This window comes from Contarinia nasturtii, unplaced genomic scaffold (assembly GCF_009176525.2).
Source record: "Contarinia nasturtii isolate CC-2019 unplaced genomic scaffold, AAFC_CNas_1.1 Cnas_scaffold_2611, whole genome shotgun sequence".
NCBI classification, from domain to species: Eukaryota; Metazoa; Arthropoda; class Insecta; order Diptera; family Cecidomyiidae; genus Contarinia; species Contarinia nasturtii.
In genome coordinates, this window is record NW_022199931.1 from 67,767 (window position 1) to 91,186 (window position 23,420).

General features: G+C 33.7%; 4 protein-coding genes, 1 long non-coding RNA gene and 1 pseudogene across 6 annotated transcripts; 2 read left to right on the forward strand and 4 right to left on the reverse strand.

Moving 5' to 3' along the window:
- The first annotated feature begins 1,859 nt into the window (after positions 1-1,859).
- Positions 1,860-3,714, forward strand: LOC116348650 (annotated as a pseudogene).
- Positions 3,715-5,565: 1,851 nt separating this feature from the next.
- Positions 5,566-10,573, reverse strand: LOC116348642. The gene is made up of 9 exons (XM_031779695.1): positions 9,811-10,573; positions 9,556-9,655; positions 9,311-9,482; positions 8,535-8,571; positions 8,335-8,446; positions 6,780-8,260; positions 6,202-6,685; positions 6,030-6,141; positions 5,566-5,953 (listed from the first exon to the last, which is right to left on the reverse strand). The coding sequence occupies exons 1-9, from the start codon at positions 10,399-10,401 to the stop codon at positions 5,833-5,835; spliced, it is 3,210 nt and encodes a 1,069-aa protein (XP_031635555.1). The 5' UTR covers positions 10,402-10,573; the 3' UTR covers positions 5,566-5,832.
- Positions 10,574-10,725: 152 nt separating this feature from the next.
- Positions 10,726-16,482, reverse strand: LOC116348632 (N-acetylglucosamine-6-sulfatase-like). The gene is made up of 10 exons (XM_031779686.1): positions 15,835-16,482; positions 15,701-15,760; positions 15,335-15,538; positions 14,839-14,982; positions 14,319-14,373; positions 13,936-14,240; positions 13,827-13,868; positions 13,407-13,763; positions 11,596-11,712; positions 10,726-11,230 (listed from the first exon to the last, which is right to left on the reverse strand). Exons 1-10 carry the CDS (start codon positions 15,970-15,972, stop codon positions 11,084-11,086), a joined length of 1,569 nt encoding a protein of 522 aa, XP_031635546.1. The 5' UTR covers positions 15,973-16,482; the 3' UTR covers positions 10,726-11,083.
- LOC116348633 (homocysteine S-methyltransferase-like) lies at positions 11,855-13,201 on the forward strand. The gene has a single exon (XM_031779688.1). The coding sequence runs from the start codon at positions 12,093-12,095 to the stop codon at positions 13,044-13,046; it is 954 nt and encodes a 317-aa protein (XP_031635548.1). The 5' UTR covers positions 11,855-12,092; the 3' UTR covers positions 13,047-13,201.
- A 129-nt stretch (positions 16,483-16,611) lies between the features above and the next one.
- LOC116348634 lies at positions 16,612-16,803 on the reverse strand. The gene is made up of 2 exons (XR_004201844.1): positions 16,749-16,803; positions 16,612-16,648 (listed from the first exon to the last, which is right to left on the reverse strand). It is a non-coding gene; the product is annotated as an uncharacterized LOC116348634 (long non-coding RNA).
- Positions 16,804-17,046: 243 nt separating this feature from the next.
- On the reverse strand, positions 17,047-22,500 carry LOC116348631. Of its 2 annotated transcripts, none has more exons than XM_031779684.1 (12): positions 22,395-22,500; positions 22,059-22,278; positions 21,802-21,995; positions 21,598-21,736; positions 21,203-21,378; positions 20,979-21,120; positions 20,667-20,840; positions 19,824-20,035; positions 19,504-19,705; positions 18,285-19,430; positions 17,897-18,133; positions 17,047-17,264 (listed from the first exon to the last, which is right to left on the reverse strand). In XM_031779684.1, exons 2-12 carry the CDS (start codon positions 22,135-22,137, stop codon positions 17,173-17,175), a joined length of 2,793 nt encoding a protein of 930 aa, XP_031635544.1. In that variant the 5' UTR covers positions 22,138-22,278; positions 22,395-22,500; the 3' UTR covers positions 17,047-17,172. The 2 variants fall into 2 exon arrangements, with proteins under 2 accessions (XP_031635544.1, XP_031635545.1); XM_031779685.1 differs by having other exon boundaries at positions 22,059-22,198; positions 22,328-22,490.
- Positions 22,501-23,420: the final 920 nt, after the last annotated feature.

Here is a 23,420-nt window from a genome sequence, read left to right on the forward strand (position 1 = left end):
CTTAAATTCAGCTCAAAATTTATTGAAACAAGATGTTCCGTAAATTTTGAAGAAATTTATTTGTAGAATTTATAATCAAAATGACTTAATAATATGATAATTTTATTTTTTAATAATGATATTATGACTTAATTTGTGTATTTAAATTTAAAAGGTGAACGAATATTTCATAATAAAAAATGTAAATAAATGAAAATGATGAAGAGAAATGATTAGAACGAGATTAGAAATACTGTGCAACCCATATAACTGATGTTCGGCGGAGATAGTATGCAAATTCTGTGTGAACGAGTGCAACAGCATTCTTTGCTGTTCATAGATTTATTTTGTTCAAACGAACATCTTAGTAGCCGTACACACAGCTAAGATACTTATCATCTGCGTAAGAATGATACACAATATGCCACACAATCTATGTAAGTTACAAATGGTTTTTATCATGTGAGTATTATGGACGACTATGAATTACATATTTTGAATACGAAATTATGAAGTTATGTTGGAATTCCGCGCCCGAATCACGTCTATTATTTAATAATCTTGAGCAGGAAATTTCTCAGCTTTTGGAAACTGATGTTGCACAGCATTTTGTCGATTTAAATGATGAATATGTAGAGTCGAATGCGAAAAAGTATAAATCGCAAAAAAAGAAATTTATGGCAACAATGAAATCGTGTATTCTTGAAGAAAATTCACAAATGCCAGAAAATGCACCAACATGTTCTGCTTCTCTCTTCATTGCTGAACAATTAAACAAAACGGCCATATCTATTGAATATATCGAGAAGAGAGTATGTTATTCAGATAGATATGTACTGTGGATATAGAATCAATGGAATTGAAGTCGTTTGATTCTGATTGAATGAACATAACCGAAAATGTTAATTTTAGGATTTATACTGAATGAATATGCTTACTATCAAATTAAATGTCAATTCACACACACCTACTGTGTAAGGGTAAAGTATTTTTACACTAGTTTAAAAGAAGGCATTGTAATATAACTTTTAAGAATATCAATAAAGTTTCTTTCTTTATTTCTTTCTTTATTTATAAAACGGGTCATATTGTACATTTAACAGCCTAATGGCCAATTACAAAATGTATTGTGGCGAATATATGGAAACAGTTTAAAAATTTAAAATTTATAATAGAAGAGAGAGAGTGCTTAATTTTAATCTTTTTTTTTTAATTGTTATTAATTTCTACCAAATAGTATTGCTTTCCATGGAATAAGTATTAATGCTCCTAGAACACCCTCGCTTCAATTACAATATTGGATATGACTTTATGGCTAAATGATGGAAATATGGAGCGAGGGTAATCGTGCAGCGCTACTACGCATTTCTCTTAAGTTAATAAGTGATTGCTTATAAAAACCGTATCTCTTACTAAAAGTAAAAATGTTGGCAAACAATTATATATAGCTGCAACTTATCTCTCAAACTCATTTCAAAAATGATTGTGCATTTTGCTTATCTCTACATAACTCAACGAAATGAAGTAAAAAGAAGATTAATTTAGATGCGGAAATTTAGCTTTGAATAAAGTTTTAAAAAATCAAAGCACTCATGTTAAAACTTTATGTTAACCGCCAAATATGCTAATGAGTATTTGAAATCTATTGAAAAACTTGAATTTCACGTCCCATAGAAACACACATCATAGATGAACAGCATATCGTTTAGCATGCTTAATTTAGCATATATGTGGAAGAAACGTGTGATCATTCGCACTTCAGCCCTGACTCTAACAACTGGTAAGATATTGCAAAAGACTGTCTTCAGATAAATTGTAATATTAATTGTTAATTTATAGTTTTGTGTTGAAGAGATTGTAGAATAATCTTAAATTGAGTATTCAAGGTGATGTGTGTTTTTTTTATTAATTAATTATCCGTTTGATTAAATTGAATTTAAAAGATTGACTAATACGAAAAATGAAGAGTTTACAATTGGCGATTATATTAGTGGCTCTACGTATAATGTACACACCCACTGCAGCTAAATTAGAAGCAAAATTCAGTTGGAAAAGTATCGAATACAATTGGCCAACGTCATTTGCTGCAGAAGAAGCAATGCGCAGCGAACAATACATACCTGAAAACAATCTGCCCCTGGGATTAGATGTGTGGAAAGATAAACTATTTATCACTGTTCCGAGGTATTTTGTTTTATTATAAAAAATCTATAAATAATTGTGAAAATTCCAAATTTCTTTAGCAAATTTACCATTTAAGACTGATTATCGATTATTTGATTTATTTTTTATTAGATTTAAGCCAGGCGTCGCTTCGACCTTAAATTATGTGAATATTTCAAGTGAAAGAACAAAGCCCAATGCTTATACCATACCCGAACTGGGAATTTAATACCATTGACATCAATCCAGATGGCACTCTTGAAGAGTATTTGCCAATACTTTCAGCCATCCGAGTTCGAGTCGATGAATGTGATCGTCTATGGGTGGGCAATAGACTCCTTTTTCCATTATTGGAGAATTACAATCCATTCTCTTATCTTTTCATTTCTTCTCTATTAGGTAATAGACGCTGGATTTACTGAATACATAAAAAATCGAAGTAAATTTCCAACACTATACATCTTCGACCTGAACACCGATGTATTGCTAAGGCGATACCCATTCCCAAGATCTTATTTAAAAGATGATAATTACTTCATAAATGTGGTAAAGTATGAATAGGTCACTATTAAAATCAAAGTCAAATTTTATTTACTTATTTATTGAAGCAGACCAGAGTAAGCAGACTACTTTGCTTGCTTGCGTTATGTTGATGCGTGAATGAAATAATAAAATTGTGTTTTTACCACATTTCAACAGATTGTAGATATTCCGAAAAATGATTGTGACAATGCGTTTGCCTACGTACCAGATATGCACACGTATAGTGTTGTTGTTTATTCATATAAAAACGATGAATCTTGGCATGTGCACCATGATTATTTCCATTTTGATCCATTGTATACAGACTATAATATTGGAGGTGTGAATTATCAAGCACGTACCGGTGTATTCGACATGGCTTTGGGCAAATCAAACAAAATGGGGTTTGTATCACAAAATATGTTCATCAATTCCAACGCAGATTATAATTGATTCTCCTCGTCATTTTCAGTGTTCGAACCGTTTATTTTCACGCAATATCAAGTTCACGAGAATTTTCGGTGCCGAATACTATTTTACAAAATAAGATGCGCGCGTTAAGTGTCGAATCTTTTCATGATTATACATATGTCGGCGACCGAGGGCCCAATGGACAAGCATCAGCTGAATTTTTAGACGAAAAATCGAATGTTTTGTTTTACACTCAATTACAAAAGGACGCCATTTATTGTTGGAATGTAGATAAACCATATAATTGGAATACGCAAGGAATTGTTGATATGGATTCCGACTCTTTGTCATATCCAAATGATTTGAAAGTTGATCGAAATGGAAATCTATGGGTTTTATCAGACTGTCTTCACCTTTTCTTAGAAAATAGATTAAATCCTGACGAATTTAACTTTAGGATTTTAAATGGACGGGTTAATGAATTAATCGCCGGTACAACGTGTGAAAATGAGCTTTCTCAACGTAGTATTGGTGGTACCAAAAATCGACAATATGGTCATGGGGTCGTACGCAATTAATGATATAAAAATTATTTCAAATATATTACAAACTTTTGGAAACACGAATGAATGAATAAAACGGGGCCAAACTTTATTTCACAATTTTTTTAAAACACCAATTCATTTTCCCTTTTTTAAAATATAATTAACTTGAAATTGTATTGAACAGTATTTGACTAACTTTGCCCTGTCCCAGATAGGTTAATGCCAGTTTCGGTTGTATTAAGAATTTGGAAATACCTGAAACCGTGATACGCTTCGTTTTCGAAAAAATGTAAGCATACAGATCGTGCAATAACAGCCGATGGGAAATAGTATCGTATATTCCCCATACAAATTAATTTTATCGGATCTACGAATACGACATCTGTTAAAAAAGATACCGAATTTTGTTACTACTGTTGCTTTGACACAGCTCAAACGAACTATACGGCTATGGCTGTATTACAGATGAACTAATACAAAAGAACACACAGACTCCGATCCTGTGTATGCGTATGTATTGTAAATTTTGCACAAGCAGCTACGATTGACGACTGAGTGCAGAATTTGTAATACATACGCATACACAGAATCGGAGTCTGTGTGTTCCTTTGTACTTTTACACCAGCTGTATTAAAACACCACTAGTAACAGAAATCGGCGAGTTTTTTAGTAGATGTCGTATTGGTGGAATCGATAAAGAAAAATCTACGATATTAGCGCTCATTGATAACAGCGGCTGGTAAATCGGTCGTCATAACATCGAGAATACCGACTATACAAGACGATTCAACACCTGATAATATGAGTAAAAAGTGTTCAATTGCAAATTAAAATAAAGCTTCTTAACCCTTAACCGGGCAGGTCAAAATCCTAACGTTATCAGTCAAGTCTCAAGTGGGGCCCCTGAGGCCCGACGTACATTTTCCATGCAAATTCAATGAACAAAAATTTTTTTTGTCTTTTTTCAAATTTCATTGAATTTATACGACGAAAATTATTGTTGATCAAACTCGATCCAAATAAAGAGCGTGTCTCTCAATTCCTTCAATTTATACAATTTGATTTTCACTAGAAGTATACGATGGAATAAATAATACCGTAATAAAACAAATGATGGAAACAACGAAAATGCATGCTTTCGAAGCTTGAACAACCCACATAGAAAACAAATGTGTTTGCATTAGACTGATTTACCCGCAAGACAACTGACAACACGGCTGAACTTTTATCAAACAAATGAACATTATTTTAAATTCAAGTAGCTATCACAATTGGTTGCAATATCATTAAAAATAACTCTCACTCGAAATGTTGTATTTTATTTGGTCAAATGTGTTGTCCAAATAATTACGTCCCAATAGAACCATTTTGTGTAAATATTCTATAAATAAGAATATGCAAACAAATATGATCAATATTTGTGCACATTTTGTAAATATTTTGCATACATTATTTACACAAAAATGTTGTTGTTGCAAATGTTGCAAAAAATTTGCAAAATATTTCTTTGTCATTTTCTTTCAGAAGTTCGTGGAGCAGATTGCTTATTCTGTTCCTATTTTTGTTCAGAAATTTATCTGTAAACGCGTATATGTCTCATGAAACAAAGAGACGCACTCACTCACACACACACACACACACACACAGAGAGAGAGAGAGAGAGAGAGAGAAGAGAAGAAGAAGAAGAAGAAAAAGAAAAATAGAAGGTTGAAGAGGGAGAGATATATAGAGACATAGAGAGGGAGACGAGAGAAGAAGATATAAACCAACACATATACTCTATAATATTCATGGTATCATTCTAGTTCATACGTTGTCAATTGGTATAGGATTTTCATAAAAGCAGTAACAGTTAATAGTCTGTCTCTATGTATACTTTTTATTCAAATTTGTTCTTTAATTTCTTTCGCCAAATAAATTTTAAATAAATGTTTGACAGTAACCGTGTACAAATGATTAATGCCCGATGATATTCAAGGTAATGCAAATTAATAGTTCCGAATGGAAAATCTGGTGCTAATAATATACGATGCTTCTTTTCAAAAATGACTATAAATTTTATTCCAAAATACTTCATTTAAAAATATCGATCAACTTCTAAAAAACGTGAGTTCAAATATCAATGTTAATACAAAAAAAATCATGCGGATGTTTGTTTGTATCAAAATTTGTTCCGTTACAATAAATATCAATAAAAATGATGACACAGTGATTATTTGCTAGGATTGGATTTTTCGATGCCAAAATGTTTGTTTGTTAAAAAATCAAAATGCTGATATCGCGTTGATGATATCGTGCGCAATACATCATCGTTGTTTATCTCTATGTAGGAACTGAAAAAGAATAAAATTCAAACACGAATTAATAGATTTTCTTTTAATGAATTGGACCCTTTTATTAGTCAATTACCTTTCAGAATTTACTGTACGCTGTTTATTGCCGCTACATTTTCGAAGTAAATCCTCAAGGAACGACCTCAGTGCAATTGTGAAGACAAGTTCAGCACTTCGATGTAAAACACCTGAAATACAATAAAAATGTGTTACGAAATTTAAAAAAAAAATTTTTTTTTTGGTTCTACCTTCGACAATTTCCTCTTGGCCGACTCGAATTTGCATTTTTCGAAATTCTTCATTGATCCACATCAATTCATCGTGTCCACACTGAAGCGGTAAATGCATGAAATTTTCGTCGGCTTTTAATGGGCTAGACTCCTTTTGGGGTTGATCTTCATTCTCGTCGTCCACGATAATGATTTGTTCATCAATTGACTCTTTTACATTTTTAGACGTTTCTTCTACTTCTTCGATCCATTTGGTTAATTTCTTGTTGAAACTGATGGTGTCATTTTGTAATTGCTCTCGAATCAACTCAGTTTTAACGATTTCACGGACATTTTGATCGTTTTCCTTTTTAATGGACGCTTTTTGAAAATTAAACACTGACGGCGGGGTGTATCCAAACCAACGGCCAAATAACACGATGTCTTTAGTACACCATTTTTTGAAATTTCTTAATGAATCGTGTTTTTGGACTAAACGACTTATGTGTTTGGCACGTAACCACTGAAATCAAAGAATATACAGGAAAATTGGAGAAAATTCCAAAAGGTCAGTTTATTTGACTCAGTTAAATAAAAAAAAAAATGTATCGACTCACCTCAAAACTCCTCTGCTTTGCAATTAGGAGACTGTGAAAATCAGCAGTGCTCTTCACCGTGAATGGAAACGCTTCCCTAAACTCAGATTGTGCGGCTAATGGTGATATCAATTGAATCTCCTTCAAAAGCCATCCAATGGCATCGGTCATATTTGTGAACGATTTACGTGCTATAAACCGTTGCTCCAGTTCGGCTCCATACCGTTGCCGTTCTGCTTGTGACTTTGTTTGAGCATTGATGTCAAATTTCATGTCAGCCGGGAGGAAAACGTTGATATTTTTATTCTCAAGTCCGCTTATATTGCTGACGGTGATTTTCTTCAGGGCCGAATTCATTGGCATGGGTCGCGGTTTCAGTAAGCTAACTTGAGGCTTCAATAGTGATTGTTGTTGTGTTTTTGACATTCGATTCGTATCCAAAATCAACACTTTGTTGTTTTTATGAATAAGACTAGTGGTCGATGTCTTATTCGGCGACGAAGTCGGAATAGAAGTAATATTTTGTGTGGGAACGACGTTAATTTTCGGTGACGGAATGAATCGGCTAGTTGAAGGACGCGGTGAATTGATCGCAACTAATTTTGGCATTGTTTTCAATGGGCTCGTAATATTACCGATCGATATTCGACGATTTACCATTTGATTGGGATTTACTATAGTTGGAACTAATTTTGCCGGAGAATTTATTGAAATATTTGCTAAACTATTTGGTGCACTCAATGTTCGAATCAATGGTGTACCAACCTTTGGAGACTGACCAATGACATTAATTGGTCTTATCGAATTTGACGGAAGCACGACCGGCGTACCGACTCGACCTTGTGGTACCATCTTGAAGTTGTTGGCTTGAACACCGTGCGGTAGCACCATTTTGAATAATTTCGGATTCTTTTCATCTTGTACCAGCTCCATCAAGGAGACTTTACCATCTTTTCCAACGCATTTCATGTAGGTCTTCTTCGTATTCGGTTTAACCATGGTCGCAATATTTTGCGGTGGATTTGTTTTTAATTTATTTTGATCACAGATTCTGATTAGAGGAACGGATGGTGCTAGTTCAAGAGGCAGTGACGGTTGTTCAGTTTTTATTTTTATTATTGGGGTTAGTTGAGGTGGTTTCTGACCATTTTTCTGATTCTCAACAATTTCCATTGGCTCTTCTTTAGTAATGACCTCTTGTTTTATTACCGGTTCGGGTTGTACCAATTTTGGCAACACCGGTCGTGCCATCGCCTGAGCTGACGTACTCGGTAGAGATTGTAATGAATTGTAAGGAGATTGTTTGGAAGAATTACATGGTGTCACATTACTTTTAGATGGTTCAATGGGAGAATTATGCCGTGGTGGTGCCACCTTCACTGAACTACTGTCATTTGTGACGTTACTTTGCTTTGAGGATGAATCATAGCTTGTCGATGGTTGCGCTTCATCAGTTACTGTATTTGGAATATTTAACCATACCTCAACAATTGTCTCAGCACCTAGTGGGTTAGAGATATTTATTACATGCTGTTTGAAGCACAAAATAGAAATTAAAATTAAAAGTATAACTAACCCATTGTCTGCATTCCAGTGTGTTTTTTATCCAATATTAATGTGTGGAAAATTTGCAATGGTTTTTGCATTAAATGCGGATGAAAGTACAGTTGAACACGTACAGGAAACTCCTAGGGATAATCAGAAAAAATGGAATTAATGGAAATTAATCAACGTGTAATGGAATGGATCAGAATTGCAGAGTAATGGAATACTCACCCCCCAACCTCGTTTTGATATTTGAAAAGGCAGCGCACTGGAAAAATGGATTTTTATTAAATTAAAAATTTATACAGAACACATGACAGAACATGTCATGTCATATGACTCATATGTGGGCTTTTTAACATATTTTTGTCACCTCTAACCGATAATTTGATGACTGTTTTTTTTAACAATAATAATAACATTCTAATTTTCTTCGCCATAGTACCTCGATGATCTCAGACAGATAAATTATTTCAATGTATCAATGTTTGATTCAATGTATCTCGTAATATTCATAAAATCAAGCATGGCATAAACTGAAGAACAAGTGTCTTAGTCAATTAGGAACGGTGGCAACAACTGATATTAACCAATCGACACGATTTATAGACTGAAGTACTTTGTCGACGAAAAAAAAATTTATCAATTAATTTATTTCAAATGCATCAGTTGCGAGATCAAAAATGTTCGATGCCATCATTTGATTTTTTTCGTGGTTTTCCCGTAAAATTTCCAATGGTAGGACCAAAAAAATGTGTGAGTCTTAAATATTATCAAAAAGTAATCAAAAAATGATCAAAAGTTCAAATTATGCCATTGGGCAAATTGATAATTTGTAGAAGAAAATACAAATAGAAACAATTTGAAATTGTTCATGCACGTAGAAATATTGAATGAGTAAAGCAAAGCCGGAAGATATTTTTTAGAGTCATTTTTTCAAAATAATTTTCGTTAACATCGAAAGGTACTATTGATTCAAATGTAATTTAGTGAAGAAAATCTCTTACCCGACTTCAATGATGTCATTCGGTTTGTATGACTCGTGTAGAAAAAATCGAGCTCGACTCACAATTTGCTCAACCGGTACTGCACTTTTTGTTGACACATAAATCAACCACTTGTGCGTCACATTTGTAGCCAATTCAGCCTCTTCGTCTCCAATATACTTGGACACATTGCCTTCAGAATAGAAAAATTGTTAAATAAAATAATTTAATAGAAAATTGGTTGAAATACCAATAGAAAAACTCACCAACGACAAGTATATGACGATAGTTGTTCCGTCCCCGAGCAGAGTTTACTTGGGGTATTGTTGTATTCGATGTAGTTGGTGCGACATACCGTGGTTTTTTCTAATAGAAAAAAAATCAAAATTAATTGAGGAAAGTCCGAATTTTCTAGTGTAAACTTCCAATTTTTTGGAAAATAATCGAAAATCCGATGGTAATCCCTGAAAACATGAGAATGTGTTGGGAATTGTCAAAAAAAAAAAGGTTTGATGACTTACGCTTTCAGCATCATGACATGATTCCGTTGTAACATTACCCGCGAGATCTCTCATCTTAATTTTGGTGTCTGTGGGTTTTTTGACCATTTTTTGAAATTGTTCCGTTGCATTTTTAGCGGCCCTGCGTGCCGGCCGTGTTTTAAGAATTTCATTATAATCAATCGGTCGTTTTCCCAATAATTTTTTAAGTGATGGATGAATGGCCATTTGTGGTTTATCACCAGGTGGTGGATAACTCGTCATGCATTCCTGCTGACTTTTTTCAACAGCTGCCACTTCTTCCGCCGAACAAATCAAATTCTTCTGATTATAATAATGATAAACAACCGCATACCGCACTTTGGCCAGTAATTTTTTCGACTCTTCAAGTCTCTTATTTATTTCTTCCAATTCATGCTCTTTGCTAGTGAGTTCGTTCTTGAATTCTCGATCGACAATGCGACGAATTGCCTCAATTCGTGTTTCTGTGCTCTTTGCTTTTCCATCTGACTTTGGATCGGGGCTTTTCTTTGCCACATTTTCCACTTGGGAGCGAACCGGCTGAAATTGACTATAATCCGGATCACAATATTCTTCACGTTTTTGTGACATTTTCCTTTAATAACACAAAATAATTTGGTATGGATGAAATGACTCATCGGCAATTCGGCCAAATATATCAACACTCAAATACAATTCAATCATTGAGAAAACAAAAACGATGAGAAAGAGAGAGAAACGAAATATGTATTAACAAAACTAAGCAGGCGTTTGTTTTCGTCACGACAGCATGCTGCTTTTTTATGTTGATACACAACTGACAGCTGTCATGTCGTGCTTTGACATTTGACAATTTCGAAACTGGAATATAGACAAACATGAACGGAGTAGTAGATCTCTTGTTGGAAAGAGTGAAATGAATTGATTTGCTGTGGCTTTGTGGTGATTTAAATTTTTGAACTTTTATTGTGTGTTTCCTTAACAGTAATAATCATTGCTCAAAATCGAAAATATGCTTTCAAATGATTGCAATGGTAAATTACGATATTTTTGAGCAATACACGGTATATGGTTTGGTTCTCATTTGACAATTTCCCTTATTTGTCTGCTTTTAAAATATTATTAAGGGGATATATTGTGCGGAGGAAAAAAATTGTTGAAATAACGACTCTTATTCAATTTTGAACGGGATATAATCATATCAACATGCTAACCGACTTGAAATTATTTAAAATATTAAAAAAGGAGAAGAAGTAACGTTCAATAGGATCGATCGTGGATTATTATTTAATATTCAAAATATTTGACACGATTTTCCCTCGCATTGTTTTAGTTTGTCCAAATGAAGACTGTATGTTGACCGCTCTGATGGTAACATATCGAATCCAAGGTTGATCAATTGGAATGGATCAGCAAACAAATCATATGCTTCGACAAAACCCTGAAAATATACACAAACGCTTAGGATTAATGCACATTTTTCACCAAAATTTTATAAAATATTTTTTTCGTTAAAAATTATTTTTAAAAAAATCCAAAAAAAAAATATGGAAAGAGAAATTGAGCAGAAAAATTGAAAAAAATTGAGCAATAAAAAATATGCATTGAAAAATTGAAAAGGCACGAAAATATAAAAAACGTTGAAAAATGCAAAAATGATAAAAAAAATTAAGAAAAAAAATTAAAATTCCCAAACTTTCCAAGTACCGTATTTAAAATACGGTATTTCATTTGGTATTTATGTCTGGTCATCATGTCACTGAATTTTCTTTCACCAATAGTGCCGTAACAGTAAAAATAATATACCTCTCTATCGATGAATTCGCAGTAAATTTTATCCAAATCATGGGCAATGTGCCTGACACATCCATAGGTATTGTTCCAAGAGTCTTGACAGTGACAACCAGCATCGAGTGTACATTCCTGAAAGAATTTTTTTGTTTTTAAATATTGTTTCATCAATTTTTGACAGATACTGCATATGTGTTGGTTAATTGTACAGAGGTTGACAGTATGCAACTTTATCGCTCTAAATTAAAACGTCATTTAATAGGTGTGTCAAATATTATAATTAAAAAGAACGGGAATCACTTTCTCTGCAATAGATTTGATTTGTGCATGCCAATAAGGAGCTTTTTTGTGATTTTGTGAAAGTTACTTACAATCCGAATTCTACCATTGGAATTATATAATAACGTGAGATTTTCAGTCTTTTCATTTTATCGTATGATTTTCTACTGAGATTTGGATTGACTTTTGATTGTTTTGACAAAAAAAAACTAAAAATTGTACCGAAAAAAAATATGTCATCAAAAATGCAAACCAGTCCTCTAATAGATTTGCTGGCCAAAAATGGTTTGATAATAATCGATGGTGCGATGGGTACGGAATTGGAAGTGCGTGGCTGTAAATTGAACGATAAATTATGGTCGGCAAAGGTGCTTGTCGAGAATCCGGACTTGATTTATCAAGTGCATTTGGATTACTATCGTGTTGGTGCCGATTTTGTGATAACATCCAGTTATCAAGCGTCCGTGGCTGGATTTGCCCGCCGTGGAATTGAAGAAGCACAGGCTTTGGCACTGATTGCAAAGAGTGTAACATTGGCGAAAAAAGCGCGTACCGATTATTTGAATGAAATCGATCAGCCGAAAACGTTGTTGGTGGCCGGTAGTGTTGGACCATATGCCACATTGTTGGCTGATGGTTCGGAATACCGTGGCGATTATCAGTTGACACACAACGAATATGCTGCATTCCATCGACCGCGCGTACAAGCATTGGTTGATGCGGGTGTGGATTTTTTATGCTTTGAAACGATTCCATCGGTTTCGGAAATTGAATCACAACTATTACTATTGACCGAATTTCCAACGATGACCGCATATTTTTCATTTAGTTTGCGGGACTCGGAACATTTATGCGATGGCACACCGTTATCAAAAGTGGCCGATATGGTGAACGCACAGGGACAAGTGGTGGGTGTTGGCGTGAATTGCATTGCATTGGAAAAAGTGAGTGGTGCATTGACAACACTCAAGCATTTAACCAATAAACCATTGTTGGTGTATCCAAATTCGGGTGAAAAATACGATCCAATTACAAAAACTTGGCAATGTGAAGTCAACAAACGATCGTTGATCGATTTTATTGATGAATGGCTAAAAATTGGCGCAACAATGATTGGTGGATGTTGCCGAACCGGACCACAAGACATCGCACAAATTGTAGACAAATTGAAGATGAAACGCAGTTAAGGCGGAGAATACCAAGGAATTTGGTGGAAGTAATTATTTGGTGCGTCATATTAATACTAAACGTTGACATTTTAATTTGCATTTAAATATCACAGCCAAAATTGTAAAAATTTCAATTCGTGCCAAAAAAATAAAGAATATTTTTTTACTGTCAATATTTCATTGTTTTTTTCTTCTTCTCTGTCTGTCTCTGTCCCTCTCTGTCTCTGTCTCCACCTGTGCCTGCCTTCTTCTTAAGTTCATTCTCTTTCTTTATCATCACGTCACCCCATCTGAATTAATTAATACTGAATGTCGATCTCCACTTGCCCCTCCCCCGTGTCTAACCGGATAATATTCAAAAAATCACATGTCACTTACATTCAACCGATCTCGTCGGTTCCATGGGCAAAGTTTGTTCCAAGTATCTGTCGACCCTTCACCCCAGTACTCAATCAAAAGTTGTCTTTCAAATTTTGGTGATTCAACTGTGCTACTTGGCTCATAGTCACTCATCTCACTGGTTGTGTCCACTTGATCAATGGCATTGCTATCCGAATTGACTACCGTAGCAAATGATTCTCCATCGATATCGTCTGGTGTCCCTATGCCGGCCCAATCTAAAATAGTTGGTGCCAAATCGATCAATGAAATCGGATGCTCAACAACATGTTTAGACTTGATCCCTGGACCTGTCACAATGAACGGTACACGAATATCGGTTTCATATGGTTGTCGCTTTAAAAATAAATTAAATACAGCTATAGGTTACATTCTCCAAATTTTTTTAAAAATATTTACTTTATCAAACGGCATGGCGAACTGACCCAAATGATAGCCATTCTAGAGACAAAAAAAATTATTCAATCTTTATAAGAAATTGTCTGAGCTAAAACCAAATAATACTTACATCCGATGTAAATACAATGTAAGTATTGTCGTACAAATTCAATCGTCTCAACTGGTTAATCATACTTTCAATCAACTCATCGACAGCTAACAGTGTTTGCCAACGTTGACGGTAGTAAGAGTCAATTGTAGCAATAATATCTGGTGTCAATGGAGCTGGTGGCATTCGTACCAACCAATGTTTTGACAATTCATCCGAAACCACGTTGAAATTTGGCGTTCGCAATGCAGTCACATTAACAAAGAATGACTCATGACGTTTGGCTGGCGTGAAGGGACTGTGTGCTGCTGGCGGCGCAACAACGGCTAGAAAATAAAGTCAATTAGACACGGTATATGCAATTTAATGTAAATTGGGATTTGGAAAACATTTGTTGGACATACCTAAGAACGGATTATCGGGCAATTGAAGCGATAGGAACTTTTCCAAACGAGAACGCTGAAATAGAGACATTTATTAGTACCGAAACATATACAAATTTTACGGAGTCTTCAGTATGGAGTTGAAGAAGTCATTTGTTAGCCAAAAAGAACATTTCAATAATCAAAAAATCTTGAAGAAAAAAATTCCGTCAGTAAATTCCGTCAGTACAAAAAAAGCTTGCAACCGGCCAATTATTTAATAATTCAATAAAATTTAGTTTATCAATTTTATTTTATTTCAAAAATGTATTCGCAAATTTACTCAAAAAATTTGCAGACATGTTATAGGCACTTCGGAGGTTGGGGCACTTTTCTTGTATGTGCTGCTCTATCTTATACTCAGCTACTTGACAAATTATATGGAACAGTGCCAATAGCTCGGAATGTTTGTAAAAAAACTCAATTTTCTATCAAAACTAGAAATGTTTCTACATAAAAAAAGTTGAAAGAAAAAAATTAAATTTCCAAAAAAATATCTCACCAAAACATCCGTCAAATATTCCTGTTCTAAATCGCCAAACAGCTTCGATACTCCATTTTCATTGAGCGTGTAATTGTAGTACTTCGAATTGCCATACAGACCATGCCAGTCAGTGTAGCCAGGCGGAACGTCAATTGAGTGATACTATAGGATGCACGGTGATTGAATGAGAACAATGAATTGAATTAATGTGAAATACACTTTGAATGGTTAATATTAATTAAATTATATTTTGACACGAATGGGTACCCTCCACTGAATAGTTTGATACAAACAGATGATCGTAAAAAAAAAAAAATAAAAAATTGAAAAAAAAAAAAAAATTATTTCTAAAAAATGCCATAAATTCCCAATCGAACTTTCCAAGCGCGCTTTTTTCGATTCTAATGAAAAATTGTTTTAAATCAACAAATAACACTATTACTGCACTGTAAAAACCTCGACCTTGACCTTTTCGTCGAATATGAAAAATGTCCATTTAATTATTGTGCGGTACCTGATTCAAGTATTTGCCGGCATAAAATGTGTTGTAACCATTTTGTTGTAAATAAAGTGGGAATGTCCGTTGTTCGTTATGTGTTTTCCATTGTTCACCGTAGCAACCGCCCGACATTGAATTATTTATCGTTTGATGATTATGGGCATATTTTCCGGTCAACAGAGACGCTCGGGCTGGACAACATATTGGCGACGATGTAAACTATTCCATATTGATAAGAAAACAAATGCTATTTTTACTAATGCGCAATCGGCTCATGTTACAAAAATAAATGTCAAAATATTCCATGATGAAAGATGAGACAAATTGTGTTTACAAATAAGATAAATTAATATCTCTTTCTGTGTGTGTCGTGATACATACTGCATTGATAAACGTAGCTCCTTTGGCAGCCAGTAGTTTTTGTGTTCGTTGCATTGGTGTCTAAAAATACAATCAAAATCCGTCTAAATCGTTGTGGAAATGTAGACCCCGGACCCCGGGCGTTGTAGTCTTACCATTCCATTGAGTACCACATCTTGGTCGTCCGTCAAAATAACAATGATATTTGGTTTGTTCGCCGCAATGACCTTGGTATGAAAAAACAGCAGCAACCAAAGAAGGTTGCACGTAAAAATCGGCCGAGAATTGACCATTTTATCTCTCCGACACAATGTCACACTTGAATGTCTTTTGTTGAACTAAATCCAAGTGTCAATCCAAAAGATGATCGCAATACGTTTCAATTGAAATAAATACCACAAATAAATAAAATCGAAAATAATATACACATAATTTTGTGTTAGCGTTTATATGTGAGTTACTTTATTGACATACACAATACTGAGCAAAGTGTGCGATGTGATGAGCATCACTTAATAGTAAATAACAACAGAGTTTCGGTTTGTGTGCTGTGATGTCCATTTCAAATGACACTCAAACACTTAAAACTAATATGTCAAAAATTCTATAATTCTATATAGTGTTATTGTTGTTGCTGGTATATAATATATTTGCTCGTGCATTGTGCTGCTGTTGTTGCCGTTTCTCTTACACACTCTCTCCCCCCACACTCACTCGTCCTCCATTTTCGCTTTTCTTCTCTATTCTTTATGCTGTTATTCTATTTGGTATGTTTTTGTTGTTGTCGACTTATCATGCTATTGATAATTACACCGATTGAACGAGCGCTGGCATAACTTCCATCCCGGTGAATTCTTGGGCAATTTTTACACCTACAATTTTTTTTATTATTATTTAAAAAATTACTTTTTTCAGCATTAATCAAAACACATACCCAGGCAAAATAGTCCGAAACTCTTCACGAGTGCCCTATACACATAGAAAAACATGATATTTGAGGTTAGTATTCAATGTGGAATTTCAGTTTTTTACATTTTCAGCATAATTTTCATGTGATTTTTTTGCTTACCATTTGTACTCGTCATCATAAATGTCCTGCAACATAGCGAAAACACTCTTTTTACCTTTAAATGCCATTTTTCGGATGGAAATTTGTTGTGTGTGTTTTTATCACGATTCAATCAATGAAACTCTTTGCTGTTTAATGTGCGATTATTGACAGTTCGCAATGGTATTTGACACATGCGTTTGACGGTTCCAATGATAATTTCCAGTTTGTCTATTTCGAACATTCCAGTCGTTCGGTCGTTTGACGATATGGAATATTTTTTCAAATAATTAAACTCAATATAAAAAGAGATTTTACATTATTTATTATCAGATTTTTATTTCACAACATTGAGTTACACGTAAAGACAGAAAATATGATAAATAATGAAACTAAACACAACTTACGCCTAAAAGTATACTCAACCGACTGTTTGGACAGTGAATTAATTGTTTTTTGTTTGTGATGCTACCAATAATCCCAATTTCTGGAACAATTCATCGGAGAAATCAGATGACATTGACTTTCGGATCAGATCTGAAATTGAGTCAGAGAAAATACAATGAATTACAAATTTTTTATCGATTTTTTCAGAAGAGAGTTCTTATTATAGGCAAGACATGACTTTGTATAAATTAAAAAATTAAAAATTAAATTTGTTTGATTTGATTGAATGACTTTTTTTATCAAACAAATATGCGTCACTCCATTTTTGAACACCATTGTGTGCAGTGCAATATTTATTGATAAATCTACAATACTCAACTGAGAAATACTTTCACACAGGTGTGTGCCGAAATATAAAAAAAACTTTTGAAAAATAATTCTAGCAATTTGAAAGAATTTTCCATGAAGACCATAGTAATTTGGAAGAATTTACATTTGTAATCAGGGGCAATCTCAATTTCACTCTATAGTGTTGTAATCGACCCCTTGGACCCTTTGTATCCAGGGTCAGAAGGCATGATCATTGATCAATTAATTAAATACTATTTAGTAAATGGTGGCCAAAAACGGCCAAACTGATTCTACTTTCTAATACAAGCGACGGCAGAGGGCTTGGTGCACTATTCTTGAAAAAACAGTATATTTATTTTACAAATTTTTTTCACTATGATTATATTTAAATAAAGTCGCTTTTAAAGATCCATAAATTTCCAAGGTCTCACCTGTCAATGGGAAGGATTGTTCCAGTGCTGTTGTTGACGTTAGAATTGAATTATAGCGAATAAAAAGTTTCTGCACCCACGGGTGGAATTGTAGCTCATCCAAATTCGTCTCATCGTTTTGGCATGGTTTTTTCAGAAATGACATAAAATCCATTTGAATCACTGTTTCATCGCTGGCCTCATCGTTTGATGTCGTGTCAAAACTGAATTTGAACTTTTTCTGTGGTTGTGTTTGCTCTGTAATAAAATTTAAGTCAAATTAGGCTTAGAACTCATAGTTTTGATATGGAGTTGGTTCAATTGGTAGTACATTTTCAAAAATTGAAACAAAAAAAATCTCAATTGAGGGTTGGAACAAAAAACTCGCCAAAATCTGAGTTGAACTTACCGCTTATACTCATATCTCTACCGTCTGTTTCTTCACTCCTCACTCCGTCATCAAACTCCTTTGCGACCTTGACAAGTAGGTCTAATATCTTATTGGTGTTTGTCAGTGTTTTTAAATCACCCTTAAGCCACCGCATTTTAAAGAATGGATGTGTGCACGTCGCAATAATCGCTGGGATGCATTTTTCATTATCAAAATCAAAAAGATGTGCAAAAATTTGTTCGAACGAATTCAAAATAGCTTTTAAATGTGGTAGACACAATTTGACTCGATTTTGTACATCTATCAAATTATCTCTCATGCTATAAACCATGGGTAAAAGTGTGGCATAATACCGATTAGTCTGCAGATACTCAATGGCGGTAGCAATTGGTTCCAAAGTCACCGCATACTCTTTTAAGAAACTCATGTCGTTTTTGGTGAAAATTGGAATGTTACATTCACTCAGCGCTTCGTTTAACGTTTCTTTGTGGCATTGAATCAAATTTGTGATGCTGTTATAGAGTTCGGTTAATTTTGAACCACCAGATGGATGTTTGAATACTAATTTGAAAATAGAGTTTTCTGGTATTTCATTGTTCGTGACATAATCCAATAGCATATCGTATTTATCGAAGGCAGATTTGTATGCTGCGTTGTATTGTTCATCGGCCAGTGCTATTTGGGCTTGTTCGATTCCAATCAATTCAAATAAATGTGCTGGATTCACAATGTTATCCAGCAAACCCTCCGAATTGAAATAAGTAATATCATTGTTCTCAAGGTTTTTGTTATATTGAAGATTATTATTGGTCACAGTGGCCACGACTTTCGAAGAAAGATCGTAGTCACCATAAATTTGTTCAATCCGCCCAAGTAAGTCGTCGTTTGTTTTGGTGCCAGTGAAGACGTCGCAGGAAATTACGCTTGAAATTCGACGGTAATCATTGATATCTATCCAATTGATCACAACTGACATGAACGTCTTTTGTCGTACATACCAAACATCGATTGCCGCTGATACGCTTGATACTTCCTTCAACGATGCAATTAGATTTTCTTTTTTCGACGAGAGACGTTCGTCAATTTCGGCTTGCAATACTTTTGGTGAGATAATGTCATATTTTTGTGTTGGATGGTATTCTGATGTTCGATTTGTGGCAAGATCTGGAATGAGAGACAAGGAGATATTTTTAAATTTTGAAGAGTAAAAATCATGGAATATAAAACAAAGACGTACCGTTAACCAATGTATGGAATGTTGGATCCTGAAGTAATGCTGGCTTATGCATACCGTCGATCATAAAGTTCAGAACGATGCGATCAAAATCATGTTGATCAAATTTTTCATATTTTTTATTCGCTTTGAACTCATTTCGAATGTTCGACTTTTCCTCTTCTTTTAATGTCAAAAATCGATCAAACATTTTCGGATGCATGCGCTATAGAAAAAAATATTTGCTTTAATTATTTTCTGTACTTCATAAAATTCCAAATAATTTTTTCAATTATTTCATAAAAAATTAATTAAATTCTTTGGATTGAAAATGTCAACCTTACCGACAAATGTTTGACAAAATTTGAACTGGATGCTATGTGGCCACTGTAGACGTTACCGTGTTTGCAATTCAAGCATTCAGCTCTAATAGTCACACCATCGCGTTTTATAAAACGGAAAAATCCACCACGAAACAACAACGGTGCACGCCGAACCCAATTTTCTTGGTAGTCGAATGATTCGTCGATACTATCGCTAGATGATTCGTTGTCATCTGAAGAAAAATATATATTTTTTTTTTATTTATGGCAAAAAATAACAATTTTTGAATATGAAAATGCAGTTTCATTTTTAACATAACTTTGATAAAAAATATTCTTAAAATTGATAAGAAATATTCACATTGTTTACAATAATTTTTTTTATATCTTGAAATTTTAAAAATATTTTTTATTTTCCTATCCCAGAGCAAAAAACAAAATATTGACAAAAGGAATTTTGGATTTGTGTACTTCTCAACTATGATTCTATGATTTAACTATATTCATGTGACTAAAATATTCTGATGCCACCGAAAAATATTCAATTTCTAATTTTAATTAAAATTGATAAGAAATTAAGGAAATCGAAAATTTTAATTAAATTAAAATTGCAAAAGAAAATATTTAAAAAAAAATTAAATTATTTAATATTGAAATGAAAAAATAATAGTGTTTCACAATTATTCTGATCCAATGTACTTTTTAAAGAAAATATTTAGTTAGGTTTTAATTTTTAAACAAAAAAATTATTTTCAAAATTTAGAAACAATTTTAGCCTCTTTTACTACAAAATATAAAACAACATTGAAAATAAAATCTTTTCCAAAGTAGACATTGTCAGATGATGAAATAAAAATAACTTACGGTTTGGTTCATCACGAGTTTGCATTCTTGTTGTTGTTGATGTAGCTGCTGCTTCAGTGTCCATTTGTGAATTATCCAAGCCTTCAAAATAATCGGACGATTCAAAACTATCCCATGTCTCGCCCTGCATATCATCATCATCCTGATTCACATCGACAAATTCCAAATCTTCACCTTTGGAATAAAGAAAATTTTCAATAGAATATACAACTTTTGTAAGACTATTCGTCTCCGATTATAATATGAGTGTAGCTGATATGAATGATCTCAGCTGATTTAACTCAAAAACAAGTATGCATTTTGCTACTCTACTTTTGATCGTTGATACCACCGACTGTTCAATATTCATATCAAATTGTGGTTGCTCCGTTGGCTCCAAATCCGTTGGCTCCAAATCGTTTTGTCGGTGATTTTTCAACAAAATATATCTATCATATTCAGAAAGATGTGTGCGCTGAAAGATGAATTAAAAAAAATACATTTGGATTTAATTTAAATTATTTTTGACAAAAACTTAGTCGATTTCATGGACTCACTTTCAAATGTGCCAACAAATTCGACGCGCTAGATTCTCTGGCATGAATGAGCTTCGGTCGACCCAAGCGTTCACAAATCAGACAACTGGCTGTTATTATTCTGTTCGGTAATTGCGATTCAAACTTAAAAAATCCTTCGGTGAAGAGGCTATGTGGTCTTGGTGAAATTATTGAACCTACAACAAACGTGTATTTTTCATAGTGTGAAATTTCTTATCATTAATCATTCAGAATCATGCTACTTTTCTATAAAAATTCACAATAAGCACCACTATCAGCAACAACACAAATAGCTCTTCCATATATAAAATTTATTTCACACTTGGCTCGTATGCTTAAGCATATTTTAAGGTGTCTGAAATGCGATAGATGAGAGTTTTTCACAAAATACTTACTTCTGGCGGTTGATGCCACTGGCGTTGTACTCTTAATAAAGGATAACCTTGGTTCTTGTTTAGTTACATCCGTTCCATTTGGTGGTTGATTTGAATTTTTCATTGAAAAGTACCTTTCATATTCATTTGGATGCATCCGCTATTTTGACAAGAAAATCGATTGTAAAACAGAAATACTCTCGCATACATGGTAATAAAACTTACATTCAAATGTGTTAATAAATTGGACGAGATGCCTTTTCTGGCTTGAATTAGATTTGGTCGACCCATACGTTCGCACGACAAACAATTTGCTTTTATTTTGTTATTTGGCAAGTGTGAGTGAAACTCAAAAAATCCATTGAAAAGTGGATGTGTTCTCCGTACCTTTTTATTGTCATCATTGGGTATTTCAATCTCTAAACATTTTCAATCATTCAATTAACAGAGTTTCTAATTTATGATTCAAAGACAACATTTACCTTCACCCAACGGAACAATCGGCGTTGCCATTTTAGCGTTTTTCATTCGTAAATAGTCGTCGTATTGTCTTTTATGCATTCGTCTAATATGCTTGTTGATCTGCCCCTTACAACTTTAGTTATACCACTTCTAGTGCACACTACACATGAGTGTATAGATTACATTGAAAAAGCAGTGATGATGATTCTAATCTATTTGCTGATATTTCTATTCCCGATTCTAAAAGAGCAGGAAACTTATTGTATTACATGTATATTATGTTATTTACCATTCAGCTGCAACTCTTCATTCATATTCAATGAGAGACAGCGATGATTTTCCACTCAATTTAATACCACTCTCGAGCAATATGTTATTTGGCACTTAATCACACATTACTATATTTTTCGGACAATTTTCAACATTCTTTTTTTTGTGACGGACGCCAATTTATTGTTATTGATTCATTCATAAGAATAATTATGGAATGACAGCTGGAACTGTCAACAAGCGTCAAGCCATTGTCAAATAAGTGTCAAATAAAGAACCTGTCTAGAGTCAATGGCGAACTATTTAAATGAATTTTTCATAAAGGGAATTTACTACTTTTGCTTGATTTTGTTTGGAAATTGTATTTGAAAGATGATTGGGTGCCTTCACGACTTCCATTGAGAAATAAAATGTCTTACATCCGTAAGATGAACTTTTCCGTACTGTGATCCACAACATGCATTCATAACGTATCTTTTACCGTAAATATGAATTCATGAGAAAACTGAATCTGAGTAAGTTTTGCGATACAAATAATTTTTGATAGACTTTTCAATGCCTGTATGATATCGTAATCATGTGAAAATTTGCAGATGTTATTGTTTTCACAAAAAGCTAACATTCTGAAAGTTTGAAGAAATTTCAATACAATTGAGTGGTACCTTCCATACAAAATTTTCGTTTTTGAGCAAAAAATCCTAAATGTTGTTCGGGAGGTACCCCTATTATGCATTGAAATCTCTTCAAACTCTCAGAATGTTATTTTTGTGTGATAAAAATAATCTGTGCAAAGTTTCAGCTCATTACTATATCATACGAGCATGGCTTCCATACAAAAATCGATTTTTTTGACATTTTTGTATGAAAAGTGTGTCGAATTATATTTGTATCGCAAAACAAACATCATATTCGGTTTTCTCGTACCCAAAAACCCCCCAATACATATTTTTGAGTGTTTAATAATTCATTAAATATCACTTTTGGCATCCCCAATCATCCTGTGAAGTCAGATTTTGAATTACTTTTCTTGTTTGAAAGTTATCGTGTTAACAAATTTTTGCGTACAGCGTTTCCAATACACCGATTCCAATACTTTACCTTACACACTACTT